This window comes from Thalassophryne amazonica, chromosome 9, assembly GCF_902500255.1.
Source record: "Thalassophryne amazonica chromosome 9, fThaAma1.1, whole genome shotgun sequence".
Taxonomy (NCBI): Eukaryota; Metazoa; Chordata; class Actinopteri; order Batrachoidiformes; family Batrachoididae; genus Thalassophryne; species Thalassophryne amazonica.
Window position 1 is genome coordinate 4120176 of NC_047111.1, and position 22516 is coordinate 4142691.

A 22516-nucleotide genomic window follows, 5' to 3' on the forward strand; every position below is an offset into this window, starting at 1 on the left:
AGCATGTGCCCTGGTACATAAAGATGCCACCGGCCCGGCAGGTAAATAAAACACCAGCATGTGCCCCGGTACATAAAGATGCCACCAGCAGGCAAATAAAACACCAGCATGTGCCCCGGTACATAAAGATGCCAAAGGACCGGCAGGTAAATAAAACACCAGCATGTGCCCCGGCACATAAAGATGCCACCAGCAGGCAAATAAAACACCAGCATGTGCCCCGGTACATAAAGATGCCACTGGCAGGTAAATAAAACACCAGCATGTGCCCTGGTACATAAAGATGCCACCGGACCGGCAGGTAAATAAAACACGAGCATGTGCCCTGGTACATAAAGATGCCACCGGCAGGCAAATAAAACACCAGCATGTGCCCTGGCACATAAAGATGCCACCGGCAGGCAAATAAAACACCAGCATGTGCCCTGGTACATAAAGATGCCACCGGACCGGCAGGTAAATAAAACACGAGCATGTGCCCTGGTATATAAAGATGCCACCGGCAGGCAAATAAAACACGAGCATGTGCCCTGGTACATAAAGATGCCACCGGCAGGCAAATAAAACACCAGCATGTGCCCTGGCACATAAAGATGCCACCGGCAGGCAAATAAAACACCAGCATGTGCCCTGGTACATAAAGATGCCACCGGACCGGCAGGTAAATAAAACACGAGCATGTGCCCTGGTATATAAAGATGCCACCGGCAGGTAAATAAAACACGAGCATGTGCCCTGGTACATAAAGATGCCACCGGCAGGCAAATAAAACACCAGCATGTGCCCTGGCACATAAAGATGCCACCGGCAGGCAAATAAAACACCAGCATGTGCCCTGGTACATAAAGATGCCACCGGACCGGCAGGTAAATAAAACACGAGCATGTGCCCTGGTATATAAAGATGCCACCGGCAGGCAAATAAAACACCAGCATGTGCCCTGGTACATAAAGATGCCACCGGACCGGCAGGTAAATAAAACACGAGCATGTGCCCTGGTATATAAAGATGCCACCGGCAGGCAAATAAAACACCAGCATGTGCCCTGGCACATAAAGATGCCACCGGACCGGCAGGTAAATAAAACACGAGCATGTGCCCTGGTATATAAAGATGCCACCGGCAGGCAAATAAAACACGAGCATGTGCCCTGGCACATAAAGATGCCACCGGCAGGCAAATGAAACTAAGTGCTGACACAGATGCTGCTGCCACAAATGCACCTGCGGTCCCACTTTTACTTACAGATAGCAGAGGCCTGTAATAAAGGTCTGATCCTTGTTTTTTTGTTTTTAGTTGGACAATAAGACCAGATGATCATTAAAAATACTTTTCTCACAGAATCACTTTCTCAGTGGAACCACGATGTATATTTTAAATCGTGAACTATTTTTTTTATTTATTTATTGTTTCTTTGAAATTGCCCCCCGTGTCCTTTAAAACCCTTTGATCCGGACTCGTAGGCACCTTTTCAGTGACAACGTCGTCAAAATGTCACAGAAATACATTAACACAAAAATCTACGTTTTGAAAACTGTAAACTCACTGGAAATGCCAGTTTCCAGTTTCAGTCGTACCTGCTGCTTTCACACTAAGACACACGTCATCATCAAAACAAACAAACAAAAAAAAACAACAGTGCACGACTGAGCGTGCGTTCGGACAAGTAAGAAACATCAATAAACCGCGAATGGAACAAGATCTGACCGCGTGCACGCACGCACACACAAACGCGCTTGCATTAAGTCAGGAGCACGTGTGCGCGTCAGTTCCGTAGTGCCGAACTGGTGCGTAATTACGCACGGCACGCCCGCGATCGTCCAGGATTCCACCCGTGCGTGTGTGCACGCGCGCGTATCCGGGCGTGGCTTCTGAGTGAAAGTGTCTTTTTTTTTTTCCTTGTTGCTCTGTTTAAAATGGCGCGCGGACGCGTGTGAGCGACACTCAGCTGTTGGTTCCGTCGCCGCGCGCGCGGTGATCACAGGAACGCTGCTTTGTGGTAGTTAAAAAAAAAAAATCAGAACAACCTTCTCTTCCTGCCCACAGATGGATGTTGCGCACACTCGTGGATTACTTTGGCATCGTGTGCACGCGTGTCGCTAGTGTTCTCCGCGCGCAGCCGGTGTCCACTCGGAGCTGAGATGAGTACGAAGTACATCGAGGTCTACGTCGTCGTTGAAGTGATCATCGCGGTTCTGTCCATCGCCGGTAACGTGCTGGTGTGCTGGGCTGTGGCCATCAACAGCACTCTGAAAAACGCCACCAACTACTTCGTGGTGTCTCTGGCCGTGGCGGACATCCTGGTGGGCTGCCTCGCCATCCCGTTCGCCATCACCATCAGCATCGGCATCCAGCTGGACTTCTACGGCTGCCTCTTCCTGGCCTGTTTCGTCCTCGTCCTGACGCAGAGTTCCATCTTCAGTCTCCTCGCCATCGCCATCGATCGATACCTGGCCGTCAAAATCCCTCTCAGGTGAGTTCTCCTCCCTAGTCCGGCTTTGTTGGGTCCAGACATGGGGTCAAATACTTTGCATTGTTTTTAAATACAAATACTTTATATTTTGAGTATTTCAAATACAAATACTTTCTATGAACTATAAACAACAAATCAACACAAAAACTGATAAACCGTGACAATTTATTGTGAAAATAGCATGACCGAACACTATTGATAAGTAAAGGATTGAATGTTTTATCACAAATTCACTATTATAATATCACAGGCAATAATCAAACTGTCACAATCTATATTCAACATGGTGTCACAGAGATTCCCAAGTTTGAAAAGTATTTGACAAAGTATTTGTAAAAGTATTTGGAAATACTAGAGATCAGCGATGTATTTGAAATACAAATACAAATACTTTGAATTCAAAATCAGAAAATACAAATATAAATACTCCGAAAAATGTATTTAAGTATTTACAAATACAAATACTTTTGTATTTGGCCCCATGTCTGGTTGGGTCACAGCTCGGGGACATCTGAGAGACCGTTTCAACAAAGTTCACATTCTGGCTTTAAAAAAAACATAAAACATCTACAGGTCCGGAGTTCCTGCTGCCTTCCATCCAGGATAAAAAAAAGAAAACACGATTTGAACTAAAATGAGCAGAAATTAATTTTCCGTGTGCACACAGCTGTTTTGAAAGGAACTTAAAATGCATCAATATGAACTTTACAGTTTTCCTTCAAACCTTTCTTGGAACTGACCCCCTGACGCTGGTCAAACACGTCATATTTATTCAACACCATAACATCCAAAACTGCATCGAACCAAACTTTGTTATTTTCTTAACTCGTCGATTTGTTTCCCATCAAGTGTTTCCACGGTCCAAAAATGTTCCGTTTTCTGTCTGAGAGGAGTAAAGAAACAACAATATTCACATTCAACAAGCTAAAAATCAAAGAATCTGAAATAAAAGACTCAAAACAATTTAACAAACAGTTGGTCATTAATTTCATAATTAATAAATAATATTAAGCATTTTAAAATGTATTTATTTTATTTCCTGGAGGTCGCCACAGCAAATCTGATATTGATCTACATGTTGATTTGGCACAAGTTTTACACCGGGCACCCTTCCTGACACAACTGCAGATGTAACCCAAGAATGGAGCGCGAGTGGCGTCAAACTGCAGACCTTCTGTTTTTGAAGCAGGTGATAAAGTGTTCGAGTAAACAATGTGCATCGTGGAAATTCACAGTATGTAACCATGACAAACAAGCGTGTGAAGGTCAGGGCTGAACAGGAATGTGATGGCATACAACAAATAACCATAATACACCGAATAACCGGAGCACACCCATAGGCCAACCTTTCCACTCCAGAAAAAAAAGTCCTGGTGAGACAGCATGTGTGAGATGTAGGCGACAACCAAAGTATGTCAAAGGTAGCAACCAGAAAAAAGCAATTTGGAAAAAAGGAATCTTAAAAATCTAGCAAATGGATAAAACAAGATCACGGCACAATGGTGGTTCATAACGAACACTTCTAGACTTACTAAGGTTTTCTGAGGTACGGACGGGATTATAAATTGTGATTTTATGGGATACATATTTGTGAACGTGAGAATGAGTTTTCACAGGCTGGTGAGTGTTGCTGTAAGATTTCTGTATCACAGACGGTGTTAAGTGCCCCACACAAGTAACACAAAAGACGCAGAAACCGGAAGAAAATCCTCGAACCAAACACGAAATGGGGAACCACGAAACATTCCACCTGCTGTCATAACTCTGGTTAAATAAAAAAATTTAATGCCACTCACAAGATTCAAACCTGCAATTTACAAAAGCTCTGATTAACAGACAGAAACTTTACACCTGTGCTACAATCACTGTCTTATAACAGCAGCGTAAAATACTTAAAATCAACAAAGAGATAAATGTATGCTTTCAAGAAAGACATTAGACAATATATGGACATGTGTGTTGGTTAGACTGATTGTCACTGATTAGACAAGAGTCTACCATGCTGCCTGAAAGGTTCAGGAAAAATAAATTCACATCCAGCACCCATGTGTTCGTGTTTGTGTCGAAACTCACATACAGCACATGTGTTTCGGGAGGGGGGGAGCGGGGGGTGGGGTGGGGGAGCATCACACGTGCGATACACATGCATGCCACATGTGTGTTGCTTTGCAACACCACACTCGTGGGAGCACTGAGACAAATTTCACATCCAACTTGAAAGTGATTGCTCACTGTTTTCGTGCTGACAGCGCAAATGGACACACATTTTCTAAGCACCAAGTGAGTGGTGTTAGATGTTCGTGTGTGTCACCTGGAATTTTGCTGACACCTGCCATGAGAGGGATCGAATGGGCTCTCACAGGGCACACTCTGTGTTTTGCCACTGGTGTGCGCGAATAATTGTAGCGACAGGTGTAGGAGGCGTGGAGGCAGCTCTGATTTTAGACGAATGGTGTGCAATTCCTCCTTCGTGCGCGAGTTGGCTTCAATTATGTTATGTGTGAAGTGGCCCTAAAACACATAGGAATCAGCATCATTGCAGCATGACGACCTCAGGAAAAGGTCAACTAAGGACTACACAGGGTCAAAGTTTAACATTGTTTCAATCATGTTAAAAAAGTGTTCTACACTTCATTTGTCTGATCAAAAAGATGATGTAAAAAAAATAGTTTTTACACTCTATGGCCTAAAAGTTTCTGAGTTATTGAGTAAAATCAACAACCAATAAAAATGATGACAGAGGTCAATGTGAGTTTGTATACAGGTCAAAATTAGAAGTTGCCAAAAATTTGGGTTATAAAAAGAAGGGGTGCAGTGGGTGAGCTGACAGGATTAAGAAAAATAATAGTTCTGTTTGTTTACTGAAGTAAAAGATAAACAAATTCAATGTCCAATAGGTCAATTGACCTCTGACCTCTTTTACTACATAAATAAACATAACAGAAGGTGCAAACTGTTCGTTGTCTTAATCCTATTATGCAAGTTATTGGTTGAACTAAAACCAATAACTTGCATCACATTTTACTCAAATTGGTGCAACTTTAATTTTTCACCACTGCACAAAGTGAAACTGACCTTTGTCATTTTTTTCTGTTTTTAACCCAAAACTCAAATTCTTTAAACCTTTAGATAGTACAAACTGTGTATTTTCATTATCTTCAGGATCACACATTTAGATTTTGACCCCTGTCCGGGGTTACAAAGGAGCTGAATTGTTTTTGGTGACATTGATTTGGTCCAAATTGTCTGTCCTGATCGGTAGCTGACTCTACTTTGTTTTTCGTCCGGCGGTACTTAAACACACGCACAGGTTTGTCTTCCAGCATGATTCTTTTCATTAATCGAGACACAGTGAGATTCTCTCTGTAGATCAGCTGCTGGGGGCGTGGCCTCACAGTTTCTCTTCGGATGAGATGTGATTTTTGCCTCCAGGTGGTATTTTGTGTGTCATTGCTGTGCCGTGTTCATTGAAAGGCTCTGAATTTGGTTTTGAGGCAGCGCTGTGCCGTTGTTTCCATTAACCTCAAATGACAAGAGACATTTTGACACTGATCTGCCTCCGTACAAGTACAAATTGTCTTTTTCACCCCCTTCAGCTTTCTTATGCACTCAGTGCTGTAGTGACTGGCCAGTAAATTAATCATTTTGAGTCTTTTCTGCTTTCGGGTTTCAGGTTCTTCAGTGAGAACACGTTCTGGTTCATGTTACTGGTGTTCCTCCTGTTCGACATTAAATTGAAAATCTTTGGGTTGTGGACAAAGCAGGACATTTGAAGGCATCATCTTCAGCCCTGGAAAACACTCATCCACAATTTTCACATTTTACAGACCCCCCCCCCCCCCCCCCCCCCCCAAAAAAAATGGATTACTTAATTTTGAAAATAACTGTTAGTTGCAACACTACTTGTTAACTGCTGACACACGTAACGGTCTCTGTCTGCAAGTATCAACCATCTGTAGTATCAGTTTCAAGGAAGGAGCATTTGTGTGACTGTCAGCAGGATTAAGAAATAAAATTTAAAAAAAAACCCTACCAGGTTGATTTTTATGAATCCTGGACTGAGCACAGACGCCCTGAGTGATCTGGGTCAACAGACGGATCCTACTTTTCCCCCTTTCATTTAACATCTGGGGAGACGACTTTTTTCCTTTCCTTCATTTCCTCCAGAAATATTAGGGATTTTATGATGAGGAAAACCTCAGGTATATTTATCGTGATAACATCTATGAACACTTTTAAGTCACTTCATAATGTTTGTGACATCATCACGTACCATTTGATTCAAATTATTTCCGGATGTAAGCTGACGTCGTCTCGTTGTTAAGATGTTTTCGGACCATATCTTTGATGACGAACAGCCCAATTTCATATCCTTAAGAGTGTGCATATCATGAATGCTTGGTCTTGTTGGATTTGTGAGAATCTACTGAATCTACTGGTACCTTGTTTCCCATGTAACAATAAGAAATATACTCAAAACCTGGATTAATCTTTTTAGTCACATAGCACTACTATTCTGAACACTACTGTATATACACATATACGAGGGCTGTCAATAAAGTAACGGTCCTTTTTATTTTTTTCAAAAACTATATGGATTTCATTCATATGTTTTTACGTCAGACATGCTTGAACCCTCGTGCGCATGCGTGAGTTTTTCCACGCCTGTCGGTGACGTCATTCGCCTGTGAGCACTCCTTGTGGGAGGAGTCGTCCAGCCCCTCGTCGGAATTCCTTTGTCTGAGAAGTTGCTGAGAGACTGGCGCTTTGTTTGATCAAAATTTTTTCTAAACCTGTGAGACACATCGAAGTGGACACGGTTCGAAAAATTAAGCTGGTTTTCAGTGAAAATTTTAACAGCTGATGAGAGATTTTGAGGTGATTCTGTCGCTTTAAGGACTTTTCACGGTGCGAGACGTCGCTCAGTGCTCTCAGGCAGCGTCATCAGCCTGTTCAAGCTGAAAACCTCCACATTTCAGGCTCTATTGATCCAGGACGTCGTGAGAGAACAGAGAAGTTTCAGAAGAAGTCGGTTTCAGCATTTTATCCGGATATTCCACTGTTAAAGGAGATTTTTTTAATGAAAGACGTGCGGACGGGTCCGCGCGTCGGGACGCAGCCGGCGCGGTGCGGCGGCACAGGAAAAACACCTCCGTGTGGATAACCATTTGTAAAATCCAGGCGGCTTTTGATGGCTTTCAGTGGAGTGAGTATATGAGAAATTGTTTAACAGGCAGGACATGTTCCAACTTGTCCTTAAGGCTTTCAACAGAGGTGTTTTTCCTGTGGCGGAGCGTTGCGGCGGCTGCGTCCCGACGCGCGGACCCGTCCGCACGTCTTTCATTAAAAAAAATCTCCTTTAACAGTGGAATATCCGGATAAAATGCTGAAACCGACTTCTTCTGAAACTTCTCTGTTCTCTCACGACGTCCTGGATCAATAGAGCCTGAAATGTGGAGGTTTTCAGCTTGAACAGGCTGACGACGCCGCCTGAGAGCGCTGCGCGACGTCTCGCACCGTGAAAAGTCCTTAAAGCGACAGTATCACCTCAAAATCTCTCATCAGCCGTTAAAATTTTCACTGAAAACCAGCTTAATTTTTCGAACCGTGTCCACTTCGATGTGTCTCACAGGCTTAGAAAAAATTCTGATCAAACAACGCGCCAGTCTCTCAGCAACTTCTCAGACAAAGGAATTCCGACGAGGGGCTGGACGACTCCTCCCACAAGGAGTGCTCACAGGCGAATGATGTCACCGACAGGCGTGGAAAAACTCATGCATGCGCACGAGGGTTCAAGCATGTCTGACGTAAAAACATATGAATGAAATCCATATAGTTTTTGAAAAAAATAAAAAGGACCGTAACTTTATTGACAGCCCTCGTATGTGATCTTGCCTTGCAGTACATGGAATAAAATATGACTCGTGAATGATCATCTGCAAAGGAACTGATTGGAGCTGGAACAGATCAGATCTGTGTAAACTTTCAACACTAATCTTTTGGAATGTGTGGGTGTCAGGGTGAGCTTAATAGTTTCCTTACATAATTTAATGTAAATTAATTTTACTGGCTCGATATTCAGGTCAGAACGGTATTTTGACGTGTTTTGCAAGCTTTTTCGGTGTGTGTTCATGAGGGTTGTTGCTTGCTTGCAAATTGCTTGCTTGCCTCTACTGGTGGTTGGCTCTCACTGCGGTATTGTATCACTTCCTGTTCCGGAGCACAGCGGTGTTTTTCTGTATCTGTTAGCTGTTTAATCTGCGCAGTTAGATTGATCTAGTTATCTAGATTACGATTTGTTTCCCAGTGTAATCTTTACGTGCCTTAACTAAAGCACTCCTTCTGCTGAATCACCTCTAAATTATTTACACATTATTCACTTTGCGTGTTTTTAGGAATCCGCTAGCTTAGCGTAGCTACTAGCTCTTAGCCGATTTAGCATGGCGGCTTCTCCTGTCTCTCCCGCACTTTTCTGCTCTGGGTGTGAAATGTTTAGTTATTCCTCGGCCTCCTTTAGCAGTAATGGTACTTGTAATAAGTGTAGCTTATTCGTAGCTTTGGAGGCCAGGCTGGGCGAATTGGAGACTCGGCTCCGCACCGTGGAAAATTCTACAGCTAGCCAGGCCCCTGTAGTCGGTGCGGACCAAGGTAGCTTAGCCGCCGTTAGTTCCCCCCTGGCAGATCCCGAGCAGCCGGGAAAGCAGGCTGACTGGGTGACTGTGAGGAGGAAGCGTAGCCCTAAACAGAAGCCCCGTGTACACCGCCAACCCGTTCACATTTCTAACCGTTTTTCCCCACTCGACGACACACCCGCCGAGGATCAAACTCTGGTTATTGGCGACTCTGTTTTGAGAAATGTGAAGTTAGCGACACCAGCAACCATAGTCAATTGTCTTCCGGGGGCCAGAGCAGGCGACATTGAAGGAAATTTGAAACTGCTGGTTAAGGCTAAGCGTAAATTTGGTAAGATTGTAATTCACGTCGGCAGTAATGACACCCGGTTACGCCAATCGGAGGTCACTAAAATTAACATTAAATCGGTGTGTAACTTTGCAAAAACAATGTCGGACTCTGTAGTTTTCTCTGGGCCCCTCCCCAATCAGACCGGGAGTGACATGTTTAGCCGCATGTTCTCCTTGAATTGCTGGCTGTCTGAGTGGTGTCCAAAAAATGAGGTGGGCTTCATAGATAATTGGCAAAGCTTCTGGGGAAAACCTGGTCTTGTTAGGAGAGACGGCATCCATCCCACTTTGGATGGAGCAGCTCTCATTTCTAGAAATCTGGCTAATTTTCTTAAATCCTCCAAACCGTGACTATCCAGGGTTGGGACCAGGAAGCAGAGTTGTAGTCTTACACACCTCTCTGCAGCTTCTCTCCCCCTGCCATCCCCTCATTACCCCATCCCCGTAGAGACGGTGCCTGCTCCCAGACTACCAATAACCAGCAAAAATCTATTTAAGCATAAAAATTCAAAAAGAAAAAATAATATAGCACCTTCTACTGCACCACAGACTAAAACAGTTAAATGTGGTCTATTAAACATTAGGTCTCTCTCTTCTAAGTCCCTGTTGGTAAATGATATAATAATTGATCAACATATTGATTTATTCTGCCTAACAGAAACCTGGTTACAGCAGGATGAATATGTTAGTTTAAATGAGTCAACACCCCCGAGTCACACTATGTCAGAATGCTCGTAGCACGGGCCGGGGCGGTGGATTAGCAGCAATCTTCCATTCCAGCTTATTAATTAATCAAAAACCCAGACAGAGCTTTAATTCATTTGAAAGCTTGTCTCTTAGTCTTGTCCATCCAAATTGGAAGTCCCAAAAACCAGTTTTATTTGTTATTATCTATCGTCCACCTGGTCGTTACTGTGAGTTTCTCTGTGAATTTTCAGACCTTTTGTCTGACTTAGTGCTTAGCTCAGATAAGATAATTATAGTGGGCGATTTTAACATCCACACAGATGCTGAGAATGACAGCCTCAACACTGCATTTAATCTATTATTAGACTCTATTGGCTTTGCTCAAAAAGTAAATGAGTCCACCCACCACTTTAATCATATCTTAGATCTTGTTCTGACTTATGGTATGGAAATAGAAGACTTAACAATATTCCCTGAAAACTCCCTTCTGTCTGATCATTTTTTAATAACATTTACATTTACCCTGATGGACTACCCAGGAGTAGGGAATAAGTTTCATTACACTAGAAGTCTTTCAGAAAGCGCTGTAACTAGGTTTAAGGATATGATTCCTTCTTTATGTTCTCTAATGCCATATAACAACACAGTGCAGAGTAGCTACCTAAACTCTGTAAGGGAGATAGAGTATCTCGTCAATAGTTTTACATCCTCATTGAAGACAGCTTTGGATGCTGTAGCTCCTCTGAAAAAGAGAGCTTTAAATCAGAAGTGTCTGACTCCATGGTATAACTCTCAAACTCGTAGCTTAAAGCAGATAACCCGTAAGTTGGAGAGGAAATGGCGTCTCACTAATTTAGAAGATCTTCACTTAGCCTGGAAAAAGAGTCTGTTGCTCTATAAAAAAAGCCCTCCGTAAAGCTAGGACATCTTTCTACTCATCACTAATTGAAGAAAATAAGAACAACCCCAGGTTTCTTTTCAGCACTGTAGCCAGGCTGACAAAGAGTCAGAGCTCTATTGAGCTGAGTATTCCATTAACTTTAACTAGTAATGAGTTCATGACTTTCTTTGCTAACAAAATTTTAACTATTAGAGAAAAAATTACTCATAACCATCCCAAAGACGTATCGTTATCTTTGGCTGCTTTCAGTGATGCCGGTATTTGGTTAGACTCTTTCTCTCCGATTGTTCTGTCTGAGTTATTTTCATTAGTTACTTCATCCAAACCATCAACATGTTTATTAGACCCCATTCCTACCAGGCTGCTCAAGGAAGCCCTACCATTATTTAATGCTTCGATCTTAAATATGATCAATCTATCTTTGTTAGTTGGCTATGTACCACAGGCTTTTAAGGTGGCAGTAATTAAACCATTACTTAAAAAGCCATCACTTGACCCAGCTATCTTAGCTAATTATAGGCCAATCTCCAACCTTCCTTTTCTCTCAAAAATTCTTGAAAGGGTAGTTGTAAAACAGCTAACTGATCATCTGCAGAGGAATGGTCTATTTGAAGAGTTTCAGTCAGGTTTTAGAATTCATCATAGTACAGAAACAGCATTAGTGAAGGTTACAAATGATCTTCTTATGGCCTCGGACAGTGGACTCATCTCTGTGCTTGTTCTGTTAGACCTCAGTGCTGCTTTTGATACTATAAAATTGACCATAAAATTGTATTACAGAGATTAGAGCATGCCATAGGTATTAAAGGCACTGCGCTGCGGTGGTTTGAATCATATTTGTCTAATAGATTACAATTTGTTCATGTAAATGGGGAATCTTCTTCACAGACTAAAGTTAATTATGGAGTTCCACAAGGTTCTGTGCTAGGACCAATTTTATTAACTTTATATATGCTTCCCTTAGGCAGTATTATTAGACGGTATTGCTTAAATTTTCATTGTTACGCAGATGATACCCAGCTTTATCTATCCATGAAGCCAGACGACACACACCAATTAGCTAAACTGCAGGATTGTCTTACAGACATAAAGACATGGATGACCTCTAATTTCCTGCTTTTAAACTCAGATAAAACTGAAGTTATTGTACTTGGCCCCACAAATCTTAGAAACATGGTGTCTAACCAGATCCTTACTGTGGATGGCATTACCCTGACCTCTAGTAATACTGTGAGAAATCTTGGAGTCATTTTTGATCAGGATATGTCATTCAAAGCGCATATTAAACAAATATGTAGGACTGCTTTTTTGCATTTACGCAATATCTCTAAAATCAGAAAGGTCTTGTCTCAGAGTGATGCTGAAAAACTAATTCATGCATTTATTTCCTCTAGGCTGGACTATTGTAATTCATTATTATCAGGTTGTCCTAAAAGTTCCCTAAAAAGCCTTCAGTTAATTCAAAATGCTGCAGCTAGAGTGCTGACGGGGACTAGAAGGAGAGAGCATATCTCACCCATATTGGCCTCTCTTCATTGGCTTCCTGTTAATTCTAGAATAGAATTTAAAATTCTTCTTCTTACTTATAAGGTTTTGAATAATCAGGTCCCATCTTATCTTAGGGACCTCGTAGTACCATATCACCCCAATAGAGCGCTTCGCTCTCAGACTGCAGGCTTACTTGTAGTTCCTAGGGTTTGTAAGAGTAGAATGGGAGGCAGAGCCTTCAGCTTTCAGGCTCCTCTCCTGTGGAACCAGCTCCCAATTCAGATCAGGGAGACAGACACCCTCTCTACTTTTAAGATTAGGCTTAAAACTTTCCTTTTTGCTAAAGCTTATAGTTAGGGCTGGATCAGGTGACCCTGAACCATCCCTTAGTTATGCTGCTATAGACGTAGACTGCTGGGGAGTTCCCATGATGCACTGTTTCTTTCTCTTTTTGCTCTGTATGCACCACTCTGCATTTAATCATTAGTGATCGATCTCTGCTCCCCTCCACAGCATGTCTTTTTCCTGGTTCTCTCCCTCAGCCCCAACCAGTCCCAGCAGAAGACTGCCCCTCCCTGAGCCTGGTTCTGCTGGAGGTTTCTTCCTGTTAAAAGGGAGTTTTTCCTTCCCACTGTAGCCAAGTGCTTGCTCACAGGGGGTCGTTTTGACCGTTGGGGTTTTACATCATTATTGTATGGCCTTGCCTTACAATATAAAGCGCCTTGGGGCAACTGTTTGTTGTGATTTGGCGCTATATAAAAAAAAAAATTGAATTGAATTGAATTGAGGGTGTTTGGATCTGCGCTGAAAATGCACACGGAAACATTTGACATGGTCAGTGTTTTGCCTGGTTTGAAAATATCGGTTCGCTCTCCATGACGGCACTTTCGCATTAAGTAGGCAGCATCGAGACTGCGCCCTCTAGTTATTATATACGGCTCTGTGGTGAAACCAGACTGGAGCGCCCCCTTGTGTCAGTCTTCAGAGATATGGTGCCTTAAAATGGTGTGAAGGAAGTTTTTGAAATGTTCCAGTGCAGCTTCTGACATTACAAACAAATTATCGTTACATATGGAGCACCATCCGCCTGCTTCCCGTCACTGAAGAAGGTGTTTGGGTCGATGCCTAAACCGGGTAGTGAGCGAAATTACTTAACGGGCTGATTTACTTCATTTTGCTCAGCACGAAAGCTTCGGCTCTGCTGCAGACATGAAATGAACCCTGACAGGCCAATAAGACGAGTGCACGTATGTTCACCACGTTTGTCTGCAGGCATGTGGGGGCAGGTTTTGTTTTCACAGATGTGCTTTTGGTGGAAGTGAAACAGCAAGATGTTTCTGATCTCAGGAGATCCTCTACTCACCATCAGTGAGTAGAGGATCCAGACAGTCTTATTTGGAGGTTACAGACCTGATAATAATAACAATAATAATCATAACTGTATTTATTTGTCATTTTACATATACATGCAATGAAATTTGTCTTCTGCATTTAGCACATGCTAATTACAGTTATACACATTCCAACCACTAGGAGCAGTGTGTCACACGTCACGTCTGTGGAACAGCGAGCGTCACCACTGGCTGCTGTGATTTTACAGACACTTTGAGGACTTTTAGTCACTTTGGTTTTCAGTGTGGAAAGGGTGCCGTTTCATCACTGTGCTTGTTGTGTCACATGACCACAATGTCAACTGTGGTTGTTGCGTCAGAAGCAGTTCTTGCTTTGTTCTGCAGAAATACAAACCTGCAAACTACAGGTTAAGCAGTAAAGACCCTGAAAACTTTTAATAAACCAGAACTTCTGACATGTTTACATAAAACAAACACAATAACAAACATCTATAAACCCAGAGAATATATTCACAAGAGTTTTAAACAGAGTTTAATGCTGTTGTCCGTGTGCAGCGGTTAAAGTGCAGCCTCATCAGAGCGTCTCAATGCATTTCTCCTGTTGTGAAACTTTACCCAAACACTAAAACTTCAAAATTAGTGCTTTACTTTAAAACTAAAACATATAGCTGATATTTTCACTTTATAAAACGCCAGAAGTGACAATTTTAAATAACTTGTCTGGAATTAGTTTGGTTAAAATTTTAACCATAAGTTAAAACTGTATGCCTATTGATGACTTGCGTGATATGCTGGAAAGTCTGTATGGTATAAAGAGAAATCATCTTTATTTTTCCTACCTCATTCACCAGGTTACGGATCCCTGAAAGTGTCATTGCAAAATGTTTTGCATTTGGAGAGAATGTGCGCACGTTTTGTTATAATGTGAGCATGCTTTGTTATATTGTGCGCACGTTTTAAGCATCGTTTGAGTAAAACAAGGGCACGATCTACTTAAACGTGGCCACAATTTGTAAACTGTGCACTCAGTTGCTCAATATTGTTGTGACATAAATGTTGGCTATTAGCCAACAAACCAGCAGACAGTGTGATACATTTACCCATTAGAAATGGATCTGGTCAGGGTATATCATCATGGTTTGGGTGCACAAGGACATACAGAGAACTCCAGCTGCCCAGCATGACATCATCTGGAGTTAAGCACATTATAAAAGGATGCTGAGGGCGAAGCGTCTCCCCGTCGTGAGGATGACAATTTAGGTCATATTATGGAGTTAATTTTGAACAAAACGAAAACGTGCGCTCGTTTTATTAATTCGAGGGCTCAATTAAAAGAAAACGTGCGCACATTTTATTAATTCGAGGGCTCAATTAAAGGAAAACATGTGCACAAATTATCACGGCCATTAAAACGTGCGCACGAATTATCACGGCCATTAAAACGTGCACACGAATTATCACGGCCATTAAAACATGCACACAAATTATCACGGCCATTAAAACGTGTGCACGTTTTAGTAATTTGAGAGCACGTTTTATTAATTCGAGGGCTCAATTAAAAGAAACGTGCGCACATTTTATTAATTCGAGGGCTCTGTCGTGGTCCTTCTTTTGATCGTCTCAGGATGTCTTCTTTTAGATAACACAAACTAATTGCAAGTGATTTGCTAGAAAAGGACACAACACTTTGGAATAATTCAGCCTTAAGCAAGATAAAATGCACAGAGTTTTTAACTTTATTTAAGCCTTCGACACAGAGCTTATACAAACTGAGTCCTCTAGAGAGACTGAATATGACAACCGCGCTCATCTATTTATTGGAGACCCGCGGGCATCGCTCCTCCTTCGACTTTTTTATTTATTTCATTGCCAAGACATGGTTTTCTATTGGAAGCGTCCTCTAGTAAACTCTAAGCAGGTGTTAGGCCATTATTTCAATGTGACAAACGCTCCCATTAAAACGTGAAGGATTTACAACTGATTTTTTTAAAAGACCTTCGGCCACAGGTGCAGCTGGCCTGAGGCCCCCTGCACGTGGCCTGTGGGCTCACGGCCACAGGTGCAGCTGGCCTGAGGCCCCCTGCACGTGGCCTGCGGGCTCATTACTGCTGGGATATCAGCCAACTTGGAAAGTACCTGACAGATCAAATGACTGATAGAGCCCTTTTTTTTGGGTTGAACACCTGCTAGTTCAGCCAGAGGACATACAGTTCAGATCAGGACACTTGATAGTTCATCACAGTTCAAATAAGGACCTAAAAATTCTTCTACAGTCCCTCCTCTGGGACTCGAAAGAGTCCCATTACATCAGCTATACTCTTGGGTTGTTTACTGACAAGACATCCTCATTTGTGCATTGCAATAATAAAAAAAGAAAAACACATCACTCGACTTACTGATAACTCTGGTGCGGATATGAATATAAGTGATACTTCACACGGTAAATATATTTAAGTGTAAGTGCAGGTGAACCTACATACTAAGGCACAAGGTGATCAATTAGCTGGATTATATCAACGCAAGGTGACATTCAAACATTGAGTTTTGGTGTAATTCAAGGCACTTAAAATGGCCACATAAAACAAGTTACAGCAACCTCTTAATCATGGCAAAGTAAAGGCATTACTTTGACATCAGTGCAACCAATCATCTTCTGGCATCTATTGTCTCACTCAACCAGAGGCTCCAACCCATTATACTTGGTTCTACATATTATTTTGTTAAAGCGTCACACATTTATTATTTAAATGCATCAAATAACCCCTACGTTACCACTATTTAGTCAACCAATCAAGAAACTATTCTAAGGTTGCGCAGCTATATCTAGTTAAATGATAAACACAATAAATGGTTTCCCTTCATGTCCGTCCTTAAGTCATTTGCCTTAGTCAATCATATAATGGTTTTCATTATAGGCCATTTCTCAACATTTTCCACTTTGTTTTTCTTCTTTTTCAGCTTGTTTTCTAATGCCCTTTTTGGCCAGACGCCAAATTTAGGCGATGCATGTCTCTTAAGGCATGCTATAATTTAAGAAAAAGGGGTCCCTATGGTGCATCTTTACTACTAAATCTCCAAACACGCCGTGTAAGGGTCCCCTTTTTATAACTTTGTAATGTGATATCTATGTGTATGCATTTAGCTTTATCTGTGTTATGCAGATGATGGTAAGGACAGACATTTACCCGACCTTCGTTACTAACATATATCCTTCTTTGTTTTTTTTTATTTACACTCAGATTTCTGAAACCAGTCCGTAATTCAAACTCAAGAACCAAGGTCATCGTCCGTTTTCAGTGCCATTACGTCAGTCCGCGCTCCTCAGCATTTACTCAGCGTCTGAAGTTTTGGGAGAAGTTGGGGAATATGGGGAGGTTGGCCTTTCAGGGGTAGTGGGGGAAGGATCAGGAATTCTGGCTTTCAGACAGTCGCACAGTTCTCTGATGGATCTTTCCAGCTCCTTGTGCTGCTTGGCCAGGTTGTACAGGGCCCCCAGAGAATTCTTGCCCACATTCAGGGTGGTGGTGGCCAGCCCTAGGTGTTCCCTCTCCATATGCTCCATCATGCTGGCTAGCATGTCCATACTAGACTGAAGACCACACAGTTGAGTATGGAGGCCCTCCTGAGCACAAGAGATGTTGGCATTGTCACGGTGTATCCTTAACAGGTATGCAGCTGTCTGACTCAGTTGTGGCATGAGTTCCTCAAATAGTCCATGGGGAATGTGATTTGTGAGGGGCAGGAGCTGCTCCAAGGTTTTTGGAACAGACTCTTGTGGAAGACAAAGCTCTCGAACCAAGATTGCCATGTCCTGTGGGGTGACCATGACCAGATTAAGGTTGTGCAGTCCAGGGGACAGGAAGTACAAGGGGGAAGGCATTTCGTGTGTGTGGGGAGTATTGTTGATGTCGCTCGGGCAAGTGGTTGGGACACTCTGGGCATTTAGCAGCCTGTACAAAGCTCCCCTCTGTCCTGGTCGGTGAGTTCGACTAAGGTCCACCCCTGCTGATCCTCCTCCAGAGGTACTGGGCTGATCGGAATATCTCTCCTGCCTTGGGGGTGGAAAGCTGGGGACAGGTCCTAGCAGTGAATTGAGTCTAGGATGCACTCGGGCGGTTGCTGCATATGGCCGACCTTGGCTGCCTCCCCTGGAGGGTATCGTTGCCACTGGCACATGTGACTGTCTCCATGGCATCTGCGGAAGGGGTGTGTTCCTGAGTCCAAAGGGTCCTTCAGGTGATGGTGGAGTCCTCGGGCCGACTCTTGCTGCAGGCAGATTCTGTGAAGCCGTCATCGCCAGGTGCTGGAACGATGAAGATCCTTCTGTTGCCAACTGGTTTAGCTGCTGGATGGATGGCGGCTGTGGCGACCAATCATGGCTCGACCGTCCCTCCAGTATATCCTCTTCTCCAAACAGTTCTGAGAGTCCAAGCAGACTTGATAGAGGCAGATCAGGCATAAGTCCCTGATCAGGGGAGTCTGGTCTCTCAGCCATACTCCTGTGTCCTATTGATATACATATACGTTCATTATTACAGCTCCATGTCATTCTTTCAGATACTGTCTATCCTATCCCTCATTGTTGTGGGTGCATGTGTGTGAGTGTAAATGTGCGTGCATGTCTTCTTCCTCGTCTACAATATCACCAAGCATGGTCCATCCCAGTCCTCCCTATCTGGGGTATACGCCACAATATTAGGTAGCTGGGGGCTGTCGGGGAGGATAATTGGTATTTCATCCATTTCCATATATTCTGGTTCTCTGTCTGTTTCGTTTGTGCTTTCTTCTAAAGCTCGGACGGCTAACAGTGGGAGCTGTCCTACTGTGGATGAAATCAATTTATTGACCAGAAATTTTATCAAGGGAATACCACAACATATTACCAGCAAGACCGCCACCCCTGTTAGTGCCAAGATTACACCTATCTGATATAACCAGTCTTTCCATGATATCCACCCTCTCCTTAGAGCCCCAAACAGTGAAAATAGTGGGCCAATATTCATTCCATTCCCTACAATGTATCCAGAATCGTCAGTTTCATTTCTCCCTCCTATGGAGTTACTTAATAGTTCCTGTTGCATCTCTTCAAGTGTGATTAAGAGCTCTGTCAAATTTCCGTTTTCCCCTGTACGCATGGGAATAGCTGTGCAACATTCGGTGGCTTTGATCATAATACAAACTCCTTGTTCATCAGCCATCATCATCTCGATAGCTAATCTATTTTGCATTTTCATTAGCGAGGTGGCGTGCAGTTGTTCGGTTAAGGCTCCTACAGCTGCCAATGTCCAATTCAAATATCTTTGTTGATTATACCACAAGTAATTAATCCACTGCACCTCCTGGAACCTAGAACGGACTTTTGGAGTAACCCCGAACAGAGCCAATGCCCATCCCCATTTATCCGCGTCTTCATCTGCTTTAACTCTGCTACTGTCTATGGCTTCTAATTGTCGGGGTATCCCTTCTGGTATCCCGTTTCTTACTGTGATGTTGTAGTCTGTTTTAAACGCCATTATTCCTCTTTTCTTATGAAGTTTCTGTGGCATGGGTTGTATTGAATTTGGCATTTCAATTACTGTTACTGCTCCTGTGAGCATCACAGGAGCACAAAGGCCTTTCCAATTAGAGGACAGCGATGACAGGAGTTTCCTTTTTTGTCCGCATATCCAAAAGATGTCATCCAAGGGTACCGTTCCCTTAGCTAAATTTGGAGTGGATACCCATGAAGCATGGGTGAGATTCAGTCCAATTACAGACCCCCCTGTGGCCGGTACTATTTGTTCACACTGTATGCCTGCTGCTGGCAGGGTGTGACAGACGGTAATGTTCCATGCTGTTTTGGCCGGTTTGTATTCTTGCTGCTGTTGCATACACTGTATGTGGTGTTTTGACTGGGTCGTCCCTACCTGCCAATCACTTATGTATTGTGCTACTAAGCCTTTAGCTATACAGAATGGGTGTATCATCCCTTTCTCTATTTTAATCATAGGTGGAACGGTTCCTTCTGTACTTAGAGGCACTGGACAAAGTTTACTGTCGGCAGCATATTTTTCATCACCTACTGCCATTTTCATAACACATTGTGTATAGCATTCTGCTTGGTCTGAGTTATGTTGGGGGCTCCTATAACAGTTGTTGATATCAGGTAGGGGTTTAGCCTGAGGTATCACACCCTTCCGGTGACAGGCTATGCACGGCTTTTCACTGATCTGCCTAGCCGAAAATTTCAACCATTGGTAAACTAGATTTGTCTTCAACCCTTGTGTACGGGCTAGGTCTGTACTGGGATCCCATCTCCCTAAGTGACTGCTTGTTTCTAGGCTTCTAATTGTCCTCTTTTTCCTTGGTTTGATTTTTACCCATTTTGTGGCTTCATGTACTGTAACAGTTACGTCTTGCTTGGTTTCCCTGCATCCTCTTTTATCACAAATTACCTCTATGTTGAGTGTTCCCTCCTCTTCACATTTGATGCTAATGGCTTCGCCTAATATGTAATCCCCCAGCTTTCCCTGTATTCCTATGTTCTTGTAGGCTTTTGATTTAATGTATACCAAATTATATGTTTTTCCTGTGTTTAGAATGCCTTGTTTAGTTGCTATTGCGGCCATGGCCACTGCACAGTCCGTTGTATGTTTTGGACGTCTATTGTCAATCCCTTGAATAATTCCTTAATCATTGTTCTGGTGACTGTTGAGATGTGCTACTAGATGTGCTACTGAGTGAGCCGTCGCTAGATGAGCTGTCACTAGGGATGTGTGGTGTATCTGTGCTTTGTCTGGGTTGTACTTCCAGCGGTTTTTCTGACGGTAAATCTACTGAGTTGCTGTCCGAGTCTGATGTCTCCTGTGGCCTGTCTATCTGTCGGTCTGTATTTCTGTCTGTCTGTTGGCCTGCGGCTCCAGTTGTTTCTGAGTCTGCATCTGAGTCTGTCGCTGCTCTATCTGGCAGGGATCCACTACTCTCTGAAGCTGTGCGTCGTCTTTGTTCAATCAGTCTCTGTGAGCGCCTTGGCCGGTGTTCGCCTGGCTGCAGGGAGGCGTGGCCTTCCCTCGGTGCTGCTGTAGGGTCTCTGGCTTCTCTTGCTTCCCCCCTTGGCCCGGCGGCTCTGCCAAGACGAGCTTGCTGAGGCCGCAGGGGCGCTGGGCCACCAACCCTACAGCAGTGGTTTAAATGAAACCAAGTGTCCTTACCGTCTACTTTGACTGCTGTACGTGAGGCAAGAATAACTTTAAAAGGACCTTCTCGGCGGGGCCTGTCCCACTTCTTTTTGAACACTTTGACGTAAACCAGATCACCAGGCTGGATGCTCTGATTTTCGAGTGGAATCTCTGCTTCTCTGTCTTCTGTAGCACCTTTGACCTGCAAAAAGATAGTTTTGTGTATTTGGGTTAACTGTCTCAGATAATTATGCCATTCGTCTTGTAGCTGCTCCAGCGATGGTCCTTCGTAGGGTCCCAGGTATGGAATAGGCATCGGCCGACCTGTAAGAGCTTCAAATGGTGTCAAATGGGTTAGTCGGTTAGTTTGTGAGCGCATTGACAATAAAGCAAGCGGCAACGCATCCAGCCAGGTTAGTTTGCCATTGCTGTCTGCTATGATTTTTGCTAGTTTGTTCTTTAAAATGCCATTAGCCCGTTCCACCGCCCCATTTGATTGAGGGTGATAAACACACCCAAACTTCTGTTTGATACCCAATTGTTTGAATGCTTCTTGTGTAACCTTGGCTACAAAAGCCCTACCGTTGTCAGATGAGATAGTATCTGGAATGCCAAATCTTGGAAAGACGTCTCGGCACAGGAATTTGGCTACGGTTTTATGGTCTTGATTTGCAGAGGCTACTGCCTCAATCCATCGGCTGAACCTGCATATCACTACCAAAACATATCTCATTCGTTTAACTTGGTTTTCAGCTCCCATGTCTATGAAATCCATCATAAGATGTCTGAATGGCCCATCAGGGACCGGAATGTGGGCTAAAGGGGCTGTGAATGATTTCCGGACATTATACTGTGCACATACCTCACACTCATTCAACAAACGGTCCACTGTAGCTGCCATATATGGTGACCACCAGACAGCTTTTAGTTTGTTCATAATTTGGACTCGCGAACAATGATTGGGTCCGTGGGCCCAAATGATTGCATGTCGTAATAAATTGGTGGGTAACACAAAATGTCCATGACTACTGCGCCACAGCTTGTCCGCTGGCCCCTGACTGCGTGTCTCAATAGCGCCTCGTTTAACCCACATTTGTTTTTCTTCTCCACTGGCCCTACTTTGAGCCACTATCAGTGCGTCAAGTGAAACCAGTGGGGCACAATCTTGGATGGTTAACAGGGGAAACATATTTTCCCCTTGTGCTCCTTTGCGAGCTGCGTCATCTGCTAGGTTGTTACCTTGAGCTATGATGTTATTATTCTTTTGATGACCTGCACATTTAATGATGGCTACCTCAGACGGTAATTGGAGAGCATGTAACAGTTGGGAAATCGCTTCTCCATGAGTGACAGGGGTGCCATCTGCTCTCAGGAATCCCCTTTGTTTCCAAATGTTTGCATGTACATGACATACGCCATAAGCGTAGGCTGAGTCTGTGTAGATATTAACACGTTGATCTTTAGCTATCTGGCAAGCCATAGTTAAGGCTTTGATT

At 43.3% G+C, this 22516-nt stretch overlaps 1 protein-coding gene across 1 annotated transcript in view; it reads left to right on the forward strand.

Moving 5' to 3' along the window:
• The first annotated feature begins 2017 nt into the window (after positions 1–2017).
• Positions 2018–22516, forward strand: part of adora2b (adenosine A2b receptor) — an 86854-nt gene continuing 66355 nt past the window's right edge. Inside the window, exon 1 of the mRNA XM_034177496.1 lies at positions 2018–2473. Within this exon, the coding sequence (XP_034033387.1) occupies positions 2142–2473 (332 nt within the window). The 5' untranslated portion in view covers positions 2018–2141. The remainder of the gene's footprint in view (positions 2474–22516) is intronic.